Below are 24,770 nucleotides of genomic sequence, written 5' to 3' on the forward strand. Positions count from 1 at the left end.
TTGACAGTACATATAATCCTCGATCTGTAATTTTTTAGAACTAAATGAGTTGAAATAATATCACAAGGGCAAAACATACTAATGTAATTATTTATATACCAACTAATTTTTATTTGCAGGACAGCAACTAATACAGTCATTCTATATTTTACTCTGCACACATTGATTTCAACACATTCCAAAAAATAGTTTTCGTAATCAATTGTCAATATTATAACCATATTTAAATGTCATGAACTTGTGCAATAGGTACATTTGACAGTGTACACAACGAATGCCCATAATTGGTTAGGTTGTATTGCCTATTTTTTATTATTATTATACGTTAACGATATTTGCTTGCATATTTTTCCATTTTTTTTTATTGTGCTTACAAAATATAAAAGCCATTACGAGTGACGTGTTTAATATCACTATATTGAATAAGACTTCATTTTTTTTCCTTAATGTTAGTCATGTGTATTAGTTCAATTTATACTGTTTATCGATTTTATAACACCTAGTTTGTAGGTACCTACTGACAGAGTAGAATATACAACCTATTGTATCTACATCCGGGGTACCTAGCTATAGTTAATGTGTATAAGTAACTTAATTGTATCCATAATAATTATACCAGAAGTTGTACACAACCTTACACATGTCTACACAAGTATTTAGGATAATTATCATATTTCTGAACAAAATTGTGTTAAAATATTATTATGTATTTTATAAATAAAAAATAAGAATAAGCCTTTGATTATACCTATACTTTATCTTTTATCCGACAATCCAACACGACAACAAACCCTGTGAGTTTTTAAATGTGTATGTAACTATATTATATTATTATCAACCTATTCGTAGTTATTATGTGTATAGTAAATTAGTACCTAATTAGAATATACCATCAAAAAGTAAATTATAATAATACCACATGTGTTATATTTTCTTGACTACAGGTAGATGCTTGAATTTTACGGAATTTTACAGAATATTAGATATATTGTGTTCATATAAAACGTAAACCCCGTTGAAACTACGTAAAATTATAATTAATAATGTCTCCAACGGCCAACGACCGACGATAGAATTAATTTTAAAAACCTATAAATATATTATTATAATAGCTGACATGGAAATGCGTTGCTATTGCTAGGTTTTTGTGATAATGCGAGCAGTATATTATCAGGTACGCAATCTGCCTGCGGTACCTTGTGTGGTAAGTACTTATGTGTATAATTTAACTCTTAAGTATCAAAGTCATAAATTAATATAAAATCATAACCTAACCTAACCGTACGAAAATCAGATTAATAAATAGAAAACTAAACATTCATATATAGATAAAGAAGAAAAATAAGAAAATAAACAATGTAAAAACAATGCAATAAATTAATAATTATTGTTATTATTATTATTATTAAAATAAATAGCAACGATTTATAAACAAAAAACCGAAACCGTGGTTTGAACTCAAGACCCCTGTTTAAATCCCTTGTTAAAAATTACTCGAAGGTGTCCGCTAGCTATTCAGAGGTTTTAGATTGTAGAAAGTTTGTAATTGACTCCAAAAAAAACGTCCCCTATTAGGAATTGTCCATTAGAGAAGGTTTCACTGTATTTTGTTCAAAATATTGTTATGTAGTCACAATAATAAATTATCACATATAAATTAGCTTCTATAATATTATGTAGGAACAATAATGAATATATTTTTACTATATTTATTATATAAATTGTACATATATTATATTGTATACCTACATACATATACATATAAATATATGAAAAATAAATGTATATAATTTTACTAACTTGATGCAAAGAATAAGATTGTCGTTAGAAAATATTTTTTAAAAATGCGCAAGAGATAAGGTAATTGGACTTATAGTTGTAAATTAAAATGGCCCTAAAATGAATTTCTATATGTCGCACAACGTATTTTACACGTCATCGTGCCAAATAATGCAAACACTTCAAGTACCTGCATATAATGTAAGTACCGGATACAAATAAAAACGTGTTCTATTATATTATTATGAGTGTCAGACTTCTAATCCATCTACCCGCGTTTGTCACTCATTCAGACATATACATAAAACTTAATTACGAATGAAAAGGATTATTTCATTATAAGAATAACTGTTGGATACACAATCGGCAATTTGAATTTTGCACGGTCGTATGCGATACACATCAGCAGCGTCATTGTCGCGATATCAGTTCCGCGCTCGTATCGGGTCGTACACACGAACGTTTATCTTGTTGTTTTATACTCATGTTTTTTCTCATTATTATTACTTCCATTGATTTATTTTGCCGATCGTATTGTGGTCGTGCGTATTGATTATTACTAACCTTAGCAGTTAAGATATATTTTACATTGCAGAACATTACAATAAATCGCTCTGTACCTTTTTTTACCGCAAAACATTGTTGTTAATATTTTGAATCATTCTATATAATACAGTCCACTCTCCCCCTCCTTACAGGGCTATTGACAGGTTCACCGACGAGGTAATTCACACACGACGCCCTACGTGTAGGCCACCCACCACACACGCTCGCGCGTACACGCGTCGTCGGGCTTGATGTGCAGCTGTCGCACAATAACAATAAATGTAGGAAAAGAATTTTTGTCATTGCGAAATGTTTGAATCGTTTAGTTTTCATTTGCCTATGTTAAACAATTATTATTTTTTTTTTTTTTTATTGGGTAACCCACGGCAACATAGGCCATTGGGTGTGGGGGAGGGCATTGTAGGTTTTTAAATTGGGTAGGTTGGTACACGTGTGTGTTGTGTTTTGGCAGAATTTCTAGTGGGGCACCCGTAGGTTTCTGCCTTGCCCCGGGTGGTGGGATGGCGGCACTTGTTCTCCGGACACCGTGACTTGCCCGAAGAAAAATGCCGCCCGCGGCCAAGGTATCGAACTCGGGTCGGCTGCGTCGCAGCCGACGCCTTAGTCCACTCGGCCACTCCGTTCCCCCAATATAATATATCATGATATAACATAATATAGGTATACCTAACCTAACCTATATGGCTATATATTATCATATACAAATATACAATTTTATTATATTATACTATTTTATTATACTTATTATAACTTATGCTATGTCTTCCAAAAATATATATCACGACTAAATCATTATTGCGATACCGATGGTAAAATAATTGTACGTAAGATTCAAAAATTATACTGCGTATAATATGCGTCGCAGCCGACACCTTAGTCCGCTCGGCCACTCCATCCCCCTGTTAAACAACTATTATATCTCTTGTTTTCTTCGATTTTTCGATAATATAATATAATTAGAAAATAAATTACCAAAATCGAAATGAAGTCAACGAATCAGTATTGTCTAGCTGGTTTCACATGACATGAAAAGAAAATTAACCAGCCAAAAAAATGGAAATGATTTAGTGAAAAGGCTGCAGGGTATTTTTAGAAATAATCATAGTAACAATTTTTTTATAATAACTGCTTTTAATTATTGTTTGTAAATTCAGAAAAATAAAATGTATAAAATTTTATTCAAAAGTAACATCGCAGGATATTCATTGAAAAATATGGTGAAAAGCTTTAACTCTGGTAAACCACGGAAGGACGTCGAGCTTGGCAGGATAATTACGCAACCACTTCCTACCAGTAATAAGATGTGAATTGGGATGGTTCTCGTCTCTCCAAATCCCAGAAGGCAAGTAGACATCTCGGGATTTAGCACCTTGGACAATCACTGGAGCGACAAGAATATTTTCGCCCAAAAGAAATTCTATACATTGTGCGATTAAAAATAAATTAATAAACTGCAATATGAAAATAGATACTTGAAATTTAAACGTATTAACTTACCGTCGGCAATTGTTTGTGCAACAGGATCTGTGGGGTCGATCCACCAGACCGGAGGATTCAGTGGACTACCTTTACCTACACTACTTCTCATCAGCTCGATAATGGTGTCTGTATAATTAGCGCGGAGATTCATTAAATTTCTGCATACATCCACCGTCTATAAAAACAAGAGTTTTAGGTATTAATACGCAGTAATTAAATTTGGCTTATGGCCGTTGTTGTCCATAAATAATAGCTTGTCAAACATAGTCAAGTAGGAGGCACCTGTTGGTCAAAATCCCAAGGTGTGTACGAAAACTGTATGACCGGCATGAATACGTTTGCTTGCATCCATCTGATGTACATCTCTTTGGAAGGCGGTGCATCGTAGTAACCGTTTCCGCCGATCATATCGGGCAATACAAACGGATATCCGATCATATTCATTTGTATCAGAGCTGTTATCAATGTGGGTAGTCCGAGTTTGTAATCCCACCGTGACTCGCGGTCGATCATCCTTAAAAGACCACCGAATTCTTGACTTCTCCTGGATACTCTGTACTCGATACCGCTACCAAAAGTCACTAGTGTTTTGATGTATGCATTTACGATGTTATCAGGGTAGTAGGTCAGATCGTTATCGTGATATTCTGGAAGTTGCGGGCTCCTGTGTGAAAACCAAAAAAAAAAAATTATACTTTATGTACGTAACAAATTGATTATTGGCTGTATATTATATTGTTATAGAAGTTGATCATTCTCATTCTGTATCAACAATAATTACCTATATTATATTTTTATACAACAAGAATTTTATACATTGGTAAATGTTTTCGTACCTACTGTAATTATGTATTTATTAATGTCTCAACATCGATGTCAAATGTTTTGTAACGACCAACGTTTATGCATATATATGTAAAATTGGTGGTAAGTAGGTATGTATTATAATGTGTTTAATTGAATTAAGAAAAAAAGCTCAAACTAATAGTCCTATAACAGTGTTTTAAATAATAATATTCATGTTTATAGTTTTCAAATCAGCTGCAGTTTACTCGTAAAATGAATTTTAATAATTTCAACATAAACATACCAACTGGTTTCTCCTGCATCAAACTTGAATGTGTCGATACCAGACTTTGCAAGTAAATCACGTAGAGCATTAGACCACCAAGTCGCTGCTTCGGGATTTGTGAAGTCTATGTAAGAGCCATTGCCATTCCACCATGTGGAATTCACTGTGCCTGATATACTTTTCACAAAGTATCCCTTCTGTTTGACCGTCTCGTGAGTAGGACATTCCAAATTTATAAACGGATGTGTCCACAAAGACGTCTTGAAACCTTTTGATTCTATAAAATAATTATAATATAAAACGTTTTAAGAGATATCCATCAGGTAAGTAGGTATAATAAGTATATGTTCTTCAATACGAATAATTATTATAAATTTAAAAAATACCACATTACATGTGTGGTTAATTTTTATTAAAATCTAATGATTAATAATGAACACTCGACAATGTATGAACACGAAAAATTACTACTAACTATAATAGTTATCGAAGTAAATCGAAAATTAGTAACAGATTAATGTGAAAATGGTGTACTATTCAAACATTTAGATGTGTATTAAATTAAATTTAATAAACTTAATAATCGTTGATAATATAATATATGCGTTTAGATAGGTTAGGTAGGTACATGTGCCGAGTAATATGATTATTTGTATGATTAAAATCTGTAGTTTAGTTTCATATAAAATTGGTACGGATTCCATATTATAGTAAAAATAAATACCAGCATATACGTTTAGTTGCAAAATACATAACTGCTTAAGTTATGTGTAAAATGTTGGTATAAAATATCACATTTAAATATTATGTGATCATAGTTTATTCTGCCGTTTTTTTTTGTTTAATTTTATTCAAATTTAAAATTTTTTAAGTTTTGCAAACGTGAAGTAATAATATTATTTTAAATAAAAAAAACCATTGAGTATTCTGTTTCGATGTTTTAAGAAATATCAGTTTATGAAAATCTTGATATTATGTGTTATGGGCGTCATTAATAAGTAATAACTATCGTTATAAAATGTTTTGGTGTTCATAGTAGACATTGAAACCGTATCAAAAATAACTGGCATTGAATCAAACCTTTTTTTTTCGAATTATCGAGGACCGGGGAGAGAACCGCGATTTGCATTACAGCTCCCGATCATAGAACCAAACCTAAACTGACCAGTAACCGGACTGAAATCATTTTATTTTCGGGGAACCGAATTCAAACCAATTATTTATAAATGAAATACATTTTCTAATAATAATAAAGTTTTTATATTTTGATGACCTTGGTGTTTTCGTATTACAAGGTATTTTTTTAAAATATCTGAATGCATATTTCGACTGTATTTTATATACAACTGTAACTTCCGAACACTATAATTAGTAATAATAATAGTAAGCCATTTTATACATACTCAAGTCTTTGACGAGTTCCGATATGTTCTCAAATCTCGACGTATTAAATTCTGCACTACCGTAGCAAGTCTCCCAGTTGTCATCGATTTCCATTGTACCTCCGGGGAATCCGTGGTCGACGATTTCTTGAGCAAATTGTCGGACAGACGACGTGTTGACGTTGACTTTGTACCTCGCCCATGTAGACCAAATCGGATACTTTATGACGTACGGATCGGGGATTTTCGAAGGCATGCCGAGGAAATCTTTAATGGCTCTTTCGTGGGCCACTCGAGCGTTTTTGTACTTGCAAATTCGGTACAGCATCGCATTTCTGGTTTTTCTATACGGGGCTTCGACTTTGGATGTAAAGCACATCTGACCCGGTCGTGGACCGTTTATATCTACAAAAAGGGGAACCGATTCGTCGATATAGATATAATATCCGTCAGAGTTGAAGAAATAAGACTCGATGACCTAAAACAACAAAAAAAAAAATGCCAGGATATTAATATTTATGATTGTAAATCAATTAGTTATAGGAACCTCGAACAGAATTGAAATTAAAAAATACGAAGTAGATTTGAGATATTATAATCAAAATAATGTAATACATTTTTGCTTAGTATAATATAATGAATATAAATTATATACATGAATAATTATGATCGGTGGAAAATATGGTTTGGAAAAATATTCGAGATTAAAGTTTGAGTAGTATTAAGAAGAAATTTCTGTGTTAATGATGTAAAAAAACGCCTACACTTAAAATATATTCAACTATTAATACTTACGGCTTGGTCGCCTGATGATTTGGTTACGTATGGATTATTCGTCCAGTTAAGATTGTTTAATGGCCAATGTTGAAAAGTCACTTCGGCACCTCCATACCAAGAACTGCCCTCCATATCGACACAAAATTGCAAGACATCGTTCATCGATTGAGCTACTTGCTCGTAATTCTGACATTCTCGCTTCTCTGATTGTGAAAAGTAACGCAAATAGTTTTCGTTGCCTTTTGTTTTTGGTGTACACACACCCAGATCTCTATCGATACAATCTTCATAGAAATTAAGGTTGAGGTTCTTTTCGGCAGATATTTCTAAAATTATAAAATATATTTTAATCTTGTAAATTAAGCAGACGAAAGAATAAATTGGTATTTATATAGTAGAATATTTTGGTAATTACTTCCATGTGCCACTTGCAAATGGCTTTCATCATCGGGGAACAAAACAATATGGTTCGACGCCAAACACACTGACGAAAATGACAGTGTTATCAAATAGAAAACTAAAAATTATAAGATTAAGTATAAGTAATAATATTTTAATTCATTAATAAATTATTATAACTTTATTTACCAATACAATTATAAATTAAAAATATGTGGATCAAAATTTGAATATGTATTAATGTTGTAAAATTGATACCTATTAAAATGTGGCCACCTAGTGGTGACTATACTTATCTAATATACTAATATATAAATTGTTTACTAACTAAATAATGTTTTAAATGTATTCTTCCATTATAGTAATCAGCTGATCTTCCATTTGTTAAAAATATTAAACTTATTGTTAAAAAATACTCGATCACAATAATTATACATAACTTAATACAGTTTTGTATCGTTTAAAAAAAAATCTATTTAAAATGTATTAAAATCACCTTTAGTGAATTTTGATTTAATACTTTTTAGTTATTAAAATATTTTGAATATTCAGAACTATTATCATACATTTTATCTATTGGTTGCTAAGAAATTTTTTCTATTCAGTATCCAGTGGTTTTAGTTCTGTAAATATTTTCTTTAAATATTTTTTTTTAATTTAATAAAAATTAGCGTGTTGTCATTCTAGTACCTAGTTAATTATAGCGTACAAATAAATTATTTTTAAATATTTTTAGTTATGCTGAGCATTAATTACCAATTTTCGAATTCAAAAAGTATGAATGTGTTGTTCGAAATTTAATAAAATAAACTTAAATGTTTGTTTCAAGTGTTAAACGAAAATAGGTAATAATTAATATCTGTAAAACGACCATATGGTTCTGTGTCAGTTCCTATACCAGCATCACTTGACTTAACAGTTAACAAATCAAAAATTTCGGATAATTTACAAATGAATACACATATTATTAGAGACTGTTAGGTAATACTACTAGTATTTAGTGAGCTAAATAGTTAAGACGATCACATAGTGTCGAGACCTAAAGATCGAAATTAATTATAAAAACAAAATTCAATGTAATACATTTTAAATTGAATAAAATTAAATAATTGTATAAAATATATTCACCGTGCATGATTAAGCATTAGGACTTACCAAACTCAATTCTTAACATAAAATTATAATTTTTATAAAATGTAAAATAATTACCCAACAAATTAGTCATATTTTTCCGTTTTAGTTGAAATGTAACATACATGCTGCCAGTGCCAGTGGAGCAAATGGTATTGTGCTTGCTGTAAGCGAGTAGCGTTGCATTTTATAGTTTAAGTTTATTTGTTATAAATTGATGATTTCGATAACACTACGAAATTATCTACGTAATTGTACAAATTATAATATTTTTCATTCAATTATTTTAATTGTTGAAGTATTTTGTTTTGCTTATGTTAATAAATTATAGTTGAAATTTCAATTAAAATGAACAAAAAAAATCATTATTTACATAATATTAAGTAGTTAAATAATTCACTCGATTATAAAATGAAAAAAAAAACGAACAGGATGTAATGACAAGGCACTTATTTTGCTTCACACACTTCGACACGAGCTAGTCTATAAGTTTTATACTACTCCATACTTAGTGTTAACTAAGTATATATTATTAACTTTAGAAGACAATATGATAAAATATTATATTATTTTAAAATTTTAAAATTCATGTTGGTGTCTATAATATGATTTTATTTCGAATCTCTTATTTGTATGGTCATGTATGATATTTAAACTTTTTTCTTTTTTTTTACATAATAATATAAAGTAAAATAAAATAAATTTAACTATTGATTGGAACTTAATAGAACCAATTCATATTGAAATGTTAAGTATTTATGCGTATAATTACAAGTTATTATTACAAAATATGTCGTATAATATTTCATATTTGCGGATATCAACATTTGGAATTTTTTTTTTTGGTAATCACATTGATAACAAAATCTTGCTTTACATTTTTGAGCCGTCAGAGATGTAATGAATAACCAACTATCAAACCCTTGGCTTCAAAAATATGTTTTTTTTTAATATATAATACTATAATAGTATATGTTACTAGCTGAACTAGGGAACTTCGTTTCCCGTAAAAAATTACAACTTTTAAAAAAATGTTATTATTCAACTCTTTTTTTTGGTGCAACTCAGCTTTCTGGTAGGCAATCCGACTACGTGGGACAATGTGTGACATCAGATCGAGTAGGCACTTACTCGGGTTGATTCTAGGACGGTTAATAATACTTTACAACCTATTTTCATACCTACCAAGTACACAAACAAATTTCATTAAAATCGGTCTAACCGTTTTGGAGGAGTGCGACTGCAAACACCATGACTCGAGATTTTTATATGTTAGACATACAACATAAGAAAATAATAAAAAATCTTTTCAAATATTTAATTTGAATTAATTATAAATCAATTAATTAATAATCAATGTATTTTGTACGTCTTAATCGTATGGGTAACACCAAATAAACAATGTTTATTTTTTTCAGTTCATTGCGTGATATTATTAATCGCCAATTAAACTGGTTTTAGTTACCTAGTAATTTTTATCCAAAATAATTGATGATGATTACCGAATTTATACGGATCTTTAAAATATTATATTTTAAAATTACTACAGTGCAGAGTATAACTTGCGAGTTATCACTTAGGATATTTTACTGATTTACCACAACATATTGATAATAATGCAAATTAATAAAACAATTGACAATTCACAGTCAATCGGTAGATATATTATTATAATTACTGATAGGTGACTTCTATCGAGTGAGTTATGGATATGTGAAATATTACGACTTCAAATTGTCCATAACTCCCTTGAAAATATCTTAAGAAAATCAACAGATAATGTTCTAACATCTTAATTGGCATCGTTTAAAGTCATAACAAGCGTTTTTAATTTTTTTTTTTTTAACGCATATAAAAATAATTATGAATTATGCAAATCTATGCATGTTTACTCTTTAATTAAAAGAAATGTATCAATATGTAATTTATTATATTATTATAAAACATTAATCTATTGAAAATAAAATACTTCCTCCTTTTTTAAAATTTGATCCCCGGAGTTTCTTATATAGGTAACACATTATATTTTAATAACTTCGGTTAGAACAATTTCGAGTCCATGGAATCTAAAAATAGTAATACGTATTATATTTTTTTTTCTTCTTCTATATGGCCTTGTATAAATCATATTCATAATAGTATGTGTAATCACCAGAATACTGCACACTATGCACATTAATATAATTTAAGTATTTGCATAATCATTCATCAAAATACATACAATTATTCACTTAAAAATACATCAAAAACTTAATCTAATGCATAAAGGATTAATGAGTAAAAATTGAGTGAAAAATCAAATAAAAAATAAAAATCGCTACCTACTTCAATATTTTATTACGTTTTATCGAATTGAATACAATCACTTATTTAATTATATTGGTACCTACCCCGTGCTTACAGATTTATTTATTTTTTAATAAAATATATAACAACCTGTTAAGTTATTTACCACATTAATATAATATTAATATAGGTATGATACTTAGGTGTATATATAACACATGTGAGTGATTTAGAACGATTTAGGAACCGACTATTAACACTACCGAACATTATTTTATTCACATGGACTGTAGTCTATCGTCTGATGTCTATGACAAAAGTCAATCACGATTTCAATTACGTTTAAACCTACGAAAAGACTATACTCAGGTATAATTTGACTGATAAAAACCAAAAGGACTAATAAGTGCCTTTCAAAGGCTAAGCGACATTGTGTATAACACATGTTATTTTTGTGGTACGTACAAGTGACCCTCGTAAATGCTGTGTGGACTAACCTACAAACACATGACGCTTCTTCCCTATAATTTTTGCTACTCAATTTTTTTTAATCTTTTTAAAGGGCAGGCATGTTTTGATAATATAACAATTTACCGAAACGGAGAGAGATATGACTTTTTATCATATTAACTTTAATTTATTTATTTAGTCAAGCAGTCGTTGAACTAAGTATCTATGCGATTTAGAAATTCCATTGAAGGTTCTGTACTTCCGTACTAGGTAATACATTGAAACTTCCATATTATTATAAAAAATTTATATTTAACAACATTTTATGATTGACGAAATATTTTTGTGAATCGAACCGAATTCTAACCAAATTGAATTAATAAAATTCTCTATGGTAGGTACGAATTGAGCAAATTTCACTGTGATTTCTTATTTCAGGTTAGATCACGTAGGTTATTAGAACATTTTTAATGTTTATTTTAACTTTAGTTACGTACTATATTTATGTAGTGTTTGAAAAATGCATCTAAAATTGATTTATATAATATATAATCAGTTAAAATAATACATAATATTTCTAAAAATGTTTTAAGAATAATAGTGTATAAAGGTATAAATGTACTATGCTTTATGTTATGTTTGGATGAACACCAATATAAACAATACATTTAATAAATAATTTATGCTCCTAAATACGAATCGTAGCTATTAACATTCTAAAAGTAATTGTACTGAAGAAAAATGAACAACACATTTAAGTTAATTATATCATGAGCCAAACTTAATTTATAACGAAATGCTGCTGCTAACATTGGCGCAACTAGGGGGGCTAGGGGGAGAGCATAGCCCCCTCTGACTAAGATTTAATGATGTAGATATAAGCCCCCTATGGGTTATTTTAAATAAATAGTTTTGTTAGCCCCCCCAGAATTTTAACCCTAGTTGCGCCTATGCTACTAATCTCTTACGACAAGTGGTGAAGTGTTTGGAAATAGTTGATCGTGAGGAAATACAAGAGGAAAATTGGATATCGTGATAAATCGGTTGCTTTTTAATTACCTAGGTTAACTAACCTACTTATTAATTGTAATTAAAACTAGATTTGAGCAATTAGTTTTTTTTTTCAATACTGATTGCTTGTAATATGTTTATACTTATCTAAATTCAACAACTTATTGTAGTATAATCGAATATAAACGCTTGCCGGTAGTCCTTCAATATTATTATAATATTATTATGACATTTTATCTTAATTATTAACGTAATCGTAATTTAAATATTTAATATAATAAATATATAAAAACTTTTCAACATAATATAATAGCCACTACAGACGAGTAAATAATAAGATGGGTGTACATGTTCGCGGTATAATGACCACGGTATATAATGCCTTTTTCCTTTTGATAAAACACCACATAGAACAAACACAATTATAATACCGTAAAAGTGGGTGACTTGGGAGCAGTAGTGAGAACAATAAATATGCTAACGATAATATCTCTAGTGGCCCGATTTTTAATCCAAGAAAATGAGATGGGTTCATCAAAATATATCCATGTTATCGTATGATATTCGTTAGAAAAAAATAAGTGTCAAATAATAATTCCGTAATATACAATAATAATAAACCTCAAGTAAACTAGTCTTGACATAGCAGGTTTGTCTTAAGAAATCCTGACGTCGACTATTGTTGACACGTGGTCGTAAACGTGTTGAAATCAAAGAATCCATTGTTATTCGTACTGAAAATAATATGAAGAAAAAAAAACAGTAATCTCGGACATGTTAAACACTATATGCTAGATTATATAGAACAAGTACATTTTATTGAAGATAATATTATAATGTGATTGTTATTTGATATTTTTTAATATTAACAAAAAAAAAAAAATACTTAAAATGTGCTAGATTAGATAAACCAAATGCTTCCCGTCAGCCAAGGACTTATAAGTATCAATAAATTGAAAGTGGGAAAGTACCAATCTACTGTACTATATTATATTATATATAATACGTATTGTCATTGAGTAGGTCGTTGTTGTGATGGGACGTGTCGAAAAACGATTCTGAGCGGCAGCCGTCAGTTAGCATAATATTATAATATTTCTTAGTATAATTTTTGAATCTTACGTACAATTTATTATTTTACCATCGGTATCGCAATAATGATTTAGTCGTGATATATATTTGCGGAAGACATAGCATACGTTATAATAAGTATTATTAATTATTATAATAAAATTGTTTATTTGTATATGATAATATATAGCCATATAGGTTAGGTTAGGTATACCTATATTATGTTATATCATAATATATTATATTGGGGGGACGGAGTGGCCGAGCGGACTAAGGCGTCGGCTACGACGCAGCCGACCCGAGTTCGACACCTTGGCCGCGTGCAGCATTTTTCTTCGGGCACGTCACGGTGTCCGGAGAACAAGTGCCACCATCCCTCCACCCGGGGCACCGTAGAAACCTACGGGTGCCCCATTAGAAATTCTGCCAAAACACAACACACACGTGTACTAACCTACCAAATTTAAAAAACCTACAGTGCCCTCCCCCACACCCAATGGCCTATGTTGCCGCGGGTTACCCAATAAAAAAAAAAAAAAAATATATTATATTATTATTACTAACAACGTTTGAGTCAATAATAATTCACCGTAGAAACGGGTTGGTGTTATGAACTGTCATTACCTTAAAATTAATCTAAATATTTTGAAAGTACTTTTCAATCAGTGAAATAATATGATAGTAGTATAGAGATCATGTTCAATTTAATCAAAATTTAAACTTCACATTTCCAAAACAAAAAATATCTGTGCTTCAATAATATGCTTCAGATTTTTAGAGTTTAGTAAAAGCTACTTATAAGAAACCTTGTATTAGATTTTCAAACCCAAGCTATAAAAATTGAACATTTTGTAAATGTTTAACTATAAATTCGTAGCTGGTATGAAAATGTTCGTGATACTTACGAATTTTATCAAAACAGGAATTTTAATTGCTTGTAAAAAAAAAAATTGTATCCTTGATATTTTTTATTTAAAAAACTTACGAGGAACTTCGTATTCAATTTTCAAGGTTTTTTCCTCAAAAATAAATGTGTTATCGGACATGAGTGGAAAAAAATGTACTTTTCCTCAGGAAAATTTAGAAATCATAGATAAGTTTTTGGGTATAGTACAGTGAAATTATATCTAGAAGTGTGCTAAAGTTTGTTTGGAATTTAATAAATTAAGAACTATAGATAGATATTTGAATATTATATCTATTTTTTTGCATGTTGATTTGCGTTTATATGGCGATACAAAGCATTACGACACTAAAAATATATACTACTTATCTAATCCGAACAGTGTGCATAACCTACCTGAGTACCTGACCTAACCCACAAGATCGAAGTTTGTGTTGTTCACTGATTGTGTGTTACCACCGTTTTCAATAATTCGAGTTTTTTCGTTTTTTTTTTTGTGTAGTCCGGGAGTAGGCTCGTAGACTTAATTCGGCAGAATTTCTAATTGGGAACCCTGAGGTTTCTGTCATGCCCAGGTTAATGGACTGTTATCTATAAATTGATGAGTTCAATAATACTACGAAAATATACATACATCTGTGTAGATAATTTTTTGTTTATTAAATTCTTCATTCAATTATTTTAACGTTGAAGTATTTTGTTTACTTAATGTGTTAATCATGATAGTTACACAGCTAAAGAATTAACTGCACTCGATCGTATACAAAAAAAATGACAGGAAATAGTGGCTAAACACAGACACTCATCTTGCTATACACACATTGCGACACACAAATAAATAAGTCATACGCTCTTCTATAGTGTAGGTAATAACTTATAACTTACTACGAACAGTTTTTTTTAGATTTTAAAAATTTTGATTTGCTTCTCTGCAATATGATAATAATAATATGATTGTCACCACTTTTTGTTCGTTACCTCTGTCGTTTAATATTAAAATGTCGTATTTTTTAAACTATGCAAAGCAAAATAAAATAAAATGATTTTAACAGGTGTAATATTCTAAATTTAATAGGATCGACGCATGTTGAAATACTTAATATTTATACGTACATTTACAAAATATCATAATAACTAATTAATATAAGTACGTAAGTAGTTTATATTAGTACGTCTTATAATATTCATAGATATCGACATATTTTATGAAATTCTGAAATGACACTGACTGCGATAGCATCCAAAGTATCCAGGATATCCACGCTGGGCAAGTTAATAATATTTTTTTAACTCGGTCAAGTTAATAAATATGCGATAGTAAGGTAACGAGTTCAAAGTTAAATTAATAATTGTTGGTTGACTTGGTGAAGTTTAACGATAATACACAATGATTTTTTCAACTGTTTACTAAAATAAAAAAAGTTGATTTTAGATTCTGACCGAAGCGAACGAATGTATTGTACTTAGTATTTACAATAAATTATGATGTGTGTGTGTTTTTTTTCCTGTCAGTCATTTGCATTTTGGGTAGTAAAAATGCTCCAATTTTCGAGATCAACAACTTTTCTGTTAGAAAAGTGAATCTTATTGGTACTTTTGAGTATTCAATATTGGAAACCCCAAGTAGTGTTCGAAAGCAATCATGGCTTGGTATATGGGGAGTGCATCTCCGGGGACGATTGGACCCTTCCTCCGAACCGGTGTCGTAGTGGTAACCCGAAGGCCGCAGTAATCATTCGACCGATGGTTAAATCAAGCACGTCGATCACGGATCGAATCTCTATAAAAATATATTCGTACGACTGACGGCTTGAAACTTCCATCACGTTTACGTTCATTTCCGACTCGTAACAAACAAACGACCGAGTACAAAAAATGACGGAACGAGTGTTTGCAGAAATATTTGAGAGATTTGTTAAACGGACAAGCGCTAAACAGTTAATAACGGTTTTAAACAGATAATCGGTTACCCACAGTCACGGTAGATTATAGGTTAGGTTAGGTTAGGTTATAATCTACCGTGCCCACAATCAATATTCAATAGGAGCGTTATTTTTCAGGTTTACATTGTGGTAAACCAGTATACACTATAGTTGACTTTCAGCCAGCTTGGAAATAGCAAATAGTCACAATTAAATCATAATTTAACAATCATTTTTTTGAATATAAACCTACGAATAATAAAATGTCCTTAAAATTCTACCGGTTTCAGCGCTATCGAAATCATATCACATCGTGTCATGATTAAAATGAATGAAGTCCAGATTTCAAATCTACAAACTTTTTTCCACAGTTATAATGATTATCAGTTCTAGATTTAGGTTCATATTTACGAGATATTTTTACAGAATATTGTTAGTTTTAAGTACGCGCTTATCAAATCATGTTGTAGTTGAGTGGTCATGATGTTTAGTATACAAAAATAAATTGTCGAACCATCATTGTGACTTATAAATTTAAAAAACAACGGAAAAATCAATGCGATTCGATGTGATTTTAATTTTCAAAAAATACTTATTTGTTAAAACTACTAAAATCTAAAAAAACATTTTAAAAAATGTCGATATGGGTAGGTGGCAGTCTTTATTAGGTATATATTATAGTATTATTTTTATCAATGCAGTTCATATATAGTAGGTACAATACGTTCATGAAATCAAAGTTTTGATAGTTTGTACGTTAGCTATAATAGTTATGTTTACATAAGTAATCATTGTAATTGTGTTCATAAAGATTTGTATTATATATTTCAACTGATACCAAACATAAATATAAAACTCTAATTTTATTCAATTTTTATTTTTACATTTTAAAAATTATAAATGTATAAGAAAATAATAAAAAATAATATTGTTGGCAATTTATCGGAATATGTTATGCTGGCTACTTCTAACTTTGGTAAACCACGGAAGAACATCGAGCTTGGCCGGGTAATTTCGCAACCACTTCCCGCCTTTAATGAGTTTTGAACTTGGATGGTTCTCGTCTCTCCAAATCCCAGAAGGCAAGTAAACGTCTCGGGATGTAGCACCTTCAACAATGACCGGGGCCACAAGGATGTTTTCACCCAAAAGGAATTCTACAAAATGTACGTTAAAAATTTAATTATTAATGATGTTTAAAACTAAATATGGTTTCTCAAAATTTTAGTTTATTTTCAATACCATCATCAATTTTTTGTGCGACTTGGTCGGTTGGGTCGATCCACCAGACTGGAGGATTCAGTGGACTACCCTTGCTAACGCTACTTCTCATTAGATCGATAATGGTGTCTGTATGATTAGCACGAAGATTCAATAAATTTCTGCATATATCTATTGTCTGTAAAAGCAAGAGTTTCAACGGTTATACACTTAATTTTAAAAAAATTCAACTTATTTACTTGCAATTTTTTTTTTTAACTTTTTCAACAAATGGCTCTAGGTACCTGCTGATCGAAGTCCCAAGGTGTATATGAAAACTGTACGACGGGCATGAATACGTTAGCTTGCATCCACCTGATGTACATCTCTTTGGAAGGCGGTAAGTTATCGTAACCGTTTCCACCGATCATATCGGGTAACACAAACGGATATCCGATCATATTCAATTGTATCAGTGATGTTATCAATGTGGGTAGTCCAAGTTTGAAGTCCCACCGAGAATTACGATCCATCATTCTTAAAAGACGGCCAAATTCTTGACATTTTCTGGATGATCTGTACTCGATTGCACCGCCGAAGGGTGCAATAGTTTTGATATATGCGTATACGATGTTATCGGGGTAGTAAGTCAGATTATTATCGTGAAATACTGGAAGTTGCGGACTCCTGTGTAAAAAAATAAAAATAAATTAATATTTTGTATTATGGTTGATTAAGGTAACAAATTAGTTATTGGTTGTAAGTTGTATTGAAGTTTATACTTGAGTATTTTAATTCAGAATTCACTCTTAAGCGCTGTATATAAATTTAGATTATCCCGCGAGGATTTACCCATTGCGATATCTCCTTAGATAATAAATATATCATAAATATGTTTTTAGACTCACAGAGACAAGGACTACACATATTTTAAAACGGAAAAAACCTGGTTTTTGTCCGGGTGGTGAGTTCCCCTCTACGGCTAATGGGTATATCCTCACGGGACACCCTGTATATATTTCTATACAACGAGAATAAAAAATAAATTTGTAATTTTCTTTATTCTTTAATATTTATGTAATCAAGTCTTTTATATAAATTATAAAATATTATGACGTATTATATAAAAAAAAAATACACGTAAATACACCACATTAGATATTTATATATCTCTGTATAATACATTTAATTATATTATATAGAAAGAAGGCTCGAGTTAAAATTCTTATAAAGTGCTTTCAATAATGTTTAATTTCATGGTATTCATTACTACCTAATAAGGTCCTCGTAAATTACATATTAACATAAACATAAACATACCAACTGGTTTCTCCTGCATCAAACTTAAATGTATCAATACCAGATGTTGCAAGTAAATTGCGTAGAGCATTAGACCACCAGGCAGCTGCTTCAGGATTTGTGAAGTCTATATAAGAGCCATTTCCATTCCACCACTTAGTATTAACTGTGCCTGATGTACTTTTCACTAAGTAACCATTGTTTTTGGCCATTTCGTGACTGGGACATTCCAAATTTAGGAACGGATGTGTCCACAAGGATGTCTTGAAACCATTTGATTCTGTAAGGTAATTATTATGTCATAAATAAGAGTTAAGCAGATATTTAGTTAGTGTCTATAATACGCGAACGGGAAGATTGTTCCAGAGGATGGACTCATAAGGTTTTGTTTAATATTGAAAATGTGGACGATTTATTATTAAAAATTAAATTTGATAGAAGTATATGACTATAATATTATCAAATTATATTAAAAATTAATTTTTTTTTAAAACTATGTGTGAATAAAAAATGAAAAAATGTAAAGTGGATGTCGCACTGCTGTACAGTAGGTTACAAGTGGGTCACTGTAATGGATGATGTTACATTTTAATTCAATGATACATAATATCATTGTATAAGAAAAACGATGGTGAGCGAAGACATTTAGTCAGTCTATGAAATTACTAAGTATATTTATATACAACCTATTTACGTGGAACTTAGTTTTAAATTTTCAATCCTTAGCTATAAAAGTTGAACATTTTATAAATTTTTAACTACAAAATAATTATAAAATACAAAATTTGATAAATTTTATAAGAATTCGAAATTAAAATGCTTATAAAAAAAATTGTACCTATGTATTTTTAATATTTTTCAACTGCTATTGTAACAATATATCAGGAGTCTTACATTACATTTTCACGCTTTTTTACCCATCAAATAAAATTGTTTTGATATTTATAGAAAAAAAAAACTGAAAAAACTGAAAACCTACAATGTCTGTAAACAGCTCAAAAAGAGTCAAAATTTTTTCAAAATATATATATATTATATATATTTATGGTATATAGAAAATGAATATATAGACATTCATTAAAATTTTCAAGTATATCTACAGTTATTCGTTATTGAATAACAACAAAATAGCAAAATCATTACATGAGAAATCGAGTGAATATCAAATGTTGTAAAAATATGAATTTCAAACGCTCATAAAAATTTAATTTGACTTTCTTGAAGACATTTTTTTTTGATAAAGGTAGAGAAACTTATGAATAATCTTATATTATATTTTCAAATCTTAGATTTAAAAAGAAAAAAATTTATGAATTCTCAACTCAAAAGAATTTGATAATTTTCGTGATTTTTCCGTATTTTGTCAAGATTTGAACTTTAAATGCTTAAAAAAAATTGTGACAATGGATTTTTAATTTTTTTCATCTGTCTTTGAAACAACAACCTAGGAGCCTTCCATTAAATTTTCAAGCATTTTTAACAAATACAATGTTATTGATATTTATAGAAAAAAAACTAAAAAAGATGGAAACTGAAAATGTCCGTAAACAGCTCAAATTAAGTCAAAATATTTGGAAAATGTTATGGTGTATAGAAAATGCAAGTATAAACAATCAGTGAAAATTGCATGTATATAAGACCATTTGTTTTAGAGTTACACCAAAAACCAAAATCGATTTTTGGAAAACTTTTATGGCGTAAAAATTCCAGTTTTTCCTTAATTTTATGTTGTTTTTCCCGTCAATTTTGAAAACTATCGGGAATTTTAAAATTTGACCAACCGAATGCACCAACTAGATTCACTTTCCCATCGAAGAAGATACTGTTGAAGAAAATCAAAGCAGTTTTACTGTCCCATACCGTGAACATTGGCACAAAAAAAACACACATCATTGTAAAATCAATACATTCATCGTTCAACTCAGAATTTAAAATGTATTTGAATACACTCAATACAATTAATGATATATAAGTATACGCATTTACACACTTACATACTATGTTAAAATTACACTACTTAAAATGTGAGATTTTGAATTAAATTTCCAAATTTTAATTTTTCATTAAAGGTAATTTGAATATGTTATATACCTAATAATATAACAGTATACATATTATTCGAATATTAATAGATAACGATTTTTTTTTTAATGTAAAAAGTAATTTAGTATTCAATTTCAATGTTTTCAGAACCAACTGTTTATCACCCACTTGGAAAATGCACATGTTCCGTTATTGTATGAGCAACAATTGGTAAATTGTACCAATCTATTTTTTCGTCAAGCTACACGCGATTAAATATTACCATTAGAAGATGGTTAGGTTCGTATTACCATAAACCAGAATTATATATAACTATTCTTTTTGATTTTAAGTTCAAATTGCAGATATTTTTCTAATAAAATAATTATTCTCTAATCTAGTTAAACGGTAAGGAATAATTATAGTACTAACTAATAACTATAGGTATACAACAGTTGTAGATCTGTACAAGTATATGTAAGTATGTTCTAATTCTTAATTGTAAATTATTTAATACTTACTTAAGTCATTAATGAGTCCTTTTATGTTCTCGAATCTTGTCGTATTAAATTCTGCACTACCGTAGCAAGTCTCCCATTTATCATCGATTTCAAGTGTACCTTTGGGAAACCCATGGTCGGTTATTTCTCCGGCAAACTTACGAATAGTCTTCGTGTCTACGTCAGCTTTATATCTAGCCCACGTGGACCATATTGGATACTTTATTACGTATGGATCGGGTATTGATGAAGGCATACCAAGGAAATCTTTAACAGCTCTTTCGTGTGCTACTCGAGCGTTTTTGTATTTGCATACTTGATACTGCATGACATTTCTAACTTTTCTGTATGGAGCAACAACCTTAGCACTGAAACACATTTGACCAGGTCGTGGACCATTTATATCTAGAAACAGAGCCACTGACTCGTCGATATGGATAGAATATCCGTCAGAATTGAAGAAATAAGATTCGACGACCTAAAATAGAAAACAAATTATATTTGTTATAATATTAAGTCCATTTTAGCCTAGCTGCTTTAAATAAATACAACCTAAGTGGTAAACAAAAATTAATACATTTTACTTATGATACGTATATTAATGTACTATAGTTCATTTCGTTTAGATATTATATACATTATAGCTGATCCCGCAGGCACTTCGTTGCCCGTTAAATGTACCTATTCTATATGACTCAAACTTTGTTCAATTCGTTATTTAATATTCGGTGTATGGTGTACGGTGTTCAAAATTTATCTTAACTTTTCTGTTGCCTGGAATAAAATTTCTGATTGGCAGCAGTATATTATCAGGTATAGGAAATCTACGGACCCCGTGCTGTTTGTACGTAAGTGTATGATTTAACTCTAAAGTATCAAAATTGTACCAAGTTTGTCATTTTTACTTAATTCCACCTACGGAGGATTAGTATAATCAATTAATACAAAAGCCTAACGCAACCGTACTAAAATCCGATGAATAAAAAAAAAACAAATTTAACACTTTTTAAATTAGACTATCTTCTTCCCAGAGGTCTAATCTACACACAAACATTCATTTTTATCTATACTAATATATAAAATGATGCGTTTGTTTGTATGTTCGAGATAAACTCCGAAACTACTAAACCGATTTCGAAAATTCACCAATAGAAAGCCACATTCTTTGAGAGTCTCAAAGGCTAATTTAAAAAGAGAAGTGATCACCCCCGGTAGGTCCACAAACAGGAATTTTGAGATTTACGATAGAAATTTTTGTTTTTTAATGGTTGCTATGGGTTATATATATAGATAAAAATAATTGTATAGACGTTGTTGTTGTTTTTGGCCATGTCGCCAGGTGTGCACTTCATAGGCCATAACTTCGGAGCCACTTAGCCCACAGCGTACAAACTTCACATAAACCACCTACATATCAATCTCAATATGTCCTGAAATTTATCCTAAACCTATCGAAATCGGTTAGGTGGATCTTGAGTTATAAAATGTATTCAAAATGTACACTTATTTTTATATATATAGATTTGGCAATAATAATATATCGTTTAAGGTTTGTGTAAAAGTTAGTTCGGAAATTCTGTAACAATTCATTTTGTTTTAAAGCTTAAATGCAAACATCATAGACAGCTTAATCATAGATCTTTTAACCTTAAAATATATATTTTGTATAGAATACAATTAAATAGTTATCATTTGATACTCACTGCTTGGCAGTCTGCTTCTCTAGACACATATGCCTTATCCGTCCAATTAAGTCTATTCAGTGGCCAATGTTGATAAATCGTTTCGGCACCACCATACCAGGAACTCTTCCCCATATCGACACAAAATTGCAAGACATCATTCATTGATTGAGCTACTTGCTCGTAGTTCTGACATTCTTGCTTCTCTGATCGTGAAAAGTAACTCAAATAGTTTTCATTGCCTCTTGTTTTAGGTGCACAACCACTCAGATCTTTATCAATACAATATTCATGGAAGTTAAGCTTGAGGCTATTTTCAGTGATTATTTCTAAAATGAATAAATATTATAATCATAGTTAATAACCTTTTTAGATTAAGCACACATAAGAATAAATTATTATAAATAAATTTAATGTTATCTATAATATTTAGTACTTACTTCCATGTTCCACTAGCAAATTGTTTTCATTGTCCGTGAACAAAACAATATGCTTTGACGCCAAACACACTGACGAAAATGTTAATGTGATCAAACAAAACACTAAAAATGAAAAAAAAACAATTATAATCAAGTGCATTATACAACTATACAAATATGAATTGACTTGTATATGTCTAAAATGTTATTTAACCATGGCATCGTTATACCAAACTTATGAGGGATCCTAATATTTATTTAAAAATACAAGTTATTCAGAACTTTTATTACTAAGTTTTGAATTCATTAAGTACGTATGAAATTGGTTAACGAAATTCAATGAAATAAACTTCAAAATTTAATTATTCAAATGTTGATAAATAATAATATGAATAATTATTAAAAGCTGTACGATTTTTATTTTACGTTCCGTGCCAAGGCCAAAGAACATATTACTTCACTTAACAAATCAAAATTATTGAATATGTATTAATAGTATTATAGGAATATTTACGTGGTACACATATTTATAAATTATATTGCTATACATATTATAGGTAATACTCGTAATATATGAATAAATAGTTCAAATAGTCAAATTTCTCATAGTCAGTCTAAAACGTTTACTGTTAAGGTTATATTAAAAATGCAAACAAAATGTTTAAATCGAGTTAAATTAATTACCTAGTTGTTTCAATAAACTACAGTGCATTGAACATTCATTCGGCCTAATTCAAAGCCAAATAATTATCGACTTTAAAATAGGTAGTGATTTTTATAAAATATATTATAATTACCCGAGAAATAAGTCATATTTCTCCGTTTGAATTGCGATGTGTTCATGATGGCAGTGTTGGTGTAATACTGGATCAGTGGACTATTGCATATGTAACTGCTGTGAGTGAGTTCCTGCCGTTGCATTTTATAGTAAAATTGTATTCGTGATAAGCTAATGATGACTAAGATAACGCTTTGTTAATACTACGTCGTTGACCATTGTACATTTGATTATTATTATACGCTTCATTCTGTAAATATTTTAATGTTGAAGTATTTTGTTTATTTATGTTAATAAAATATGAATAAAATTTTTTTTAAAAAATCATTATTTACATTATATAAGGTAAGTACTAGGTAGTGGGTTAATACTTATTTAAACGCACTTGACTGTAAAATGAAAACTAATGGACAGGAAATAGTGACTATGTACTCGTTTCGCTTCGTCTACTTTAGCGCGAACCTACGTCAATAATATTATATTGTTAAAATTCTGTGCATATACCTATAACTATTATTATTTTAATTTTGAAGCCAATGATTAACCATGACATTTGAGAAATAATTCTACAATTATTGTGTATGTTTTGTATTCGTAAAGCCATTTGATATTAAATCGTCGTGTTAAAAAAAAATAAAAA

The 24,770-nt window shown here is 29.8% G+C and overlaps 2 protein-coding genes across 2 annotated transcripts; both read right to left on the reverse strand.

Annotated features, from left to right (window-relative positions):
- Nucleotides 1-3,445: 3,445 nt before the first annotated feature.
- LOC132953057 (myogenesis-regulating glycosidase-like) lies at nucleotides 3,446-8,764 on the reverse strand (the record flags this gene model as incomplete). Its single annotated transcript, XM_061025605.1, has 8 exons — nucleotides 3,446-3,763; nucleotides 3,844-4,000; nucleotides 4,108-4,489; nucleotides 4,916-5,174; nucleotides 6,301-6,757; nucleotides 7,075-7,382; nucleotides 7,472-7,573; nucleotides 8,665-8,764. Coding segments are annotated over 8 exons (1,980 nt in total), but the record flags the coding sequence as incomplete, so codon positions are not given.
- Nucleotides 8,765-17,027: 8,263 nt separating this feature from the next.
- On the reverse strand, nucleotides 17,028-24,252 carry LOC132952095 (myogenesis-regulating glycosidase-like). The gene is made up of 8 exons (XM_061024242.1): nucleotides 24,150-24,252; nucleotides 23,374-23,475; nucleotides 22,955-23,262; nucleotides 21,273-21,729; nucleotides 18,751-19,009; nucleotides 17,736-18,117; nucleotides 17,473-17,629; nucleotides 17,028-17,387 (listed from the first exon to the last, which is right to left on the reverse strand). Exons 1-8 carry the CDS (start codon nucleotides 24,193-24,195, stop codon nucleotides 17,170-17,172), a joined length of 1,929 nt encoding a protein of 642 aa, XP_060880225.1. The 5' UTR covers nucleotides 24,196-24,252; the 3' UTR covers nucleotides 17,028-17,169.
- Between the last annotated feature and the right edge of the window lie 518 nt (nucleotides 24,253-24,770).

Source organism: Metopolophium dirhodum, chromosome 9 (genome assembly GCF_019925205.1).
Source record: "Metopolophium dirhodum isolate CAU chromosome 9, ASM1992520v1, whole genome shotgun sequence".
In the NCBI taxonomy this organism is placed as follows: Eukaryota; Metazoa; Arthropoda; class Insecta; order Hemiptera; family Aphididae; genus Metopolophium; species Metopolophium dirhodum.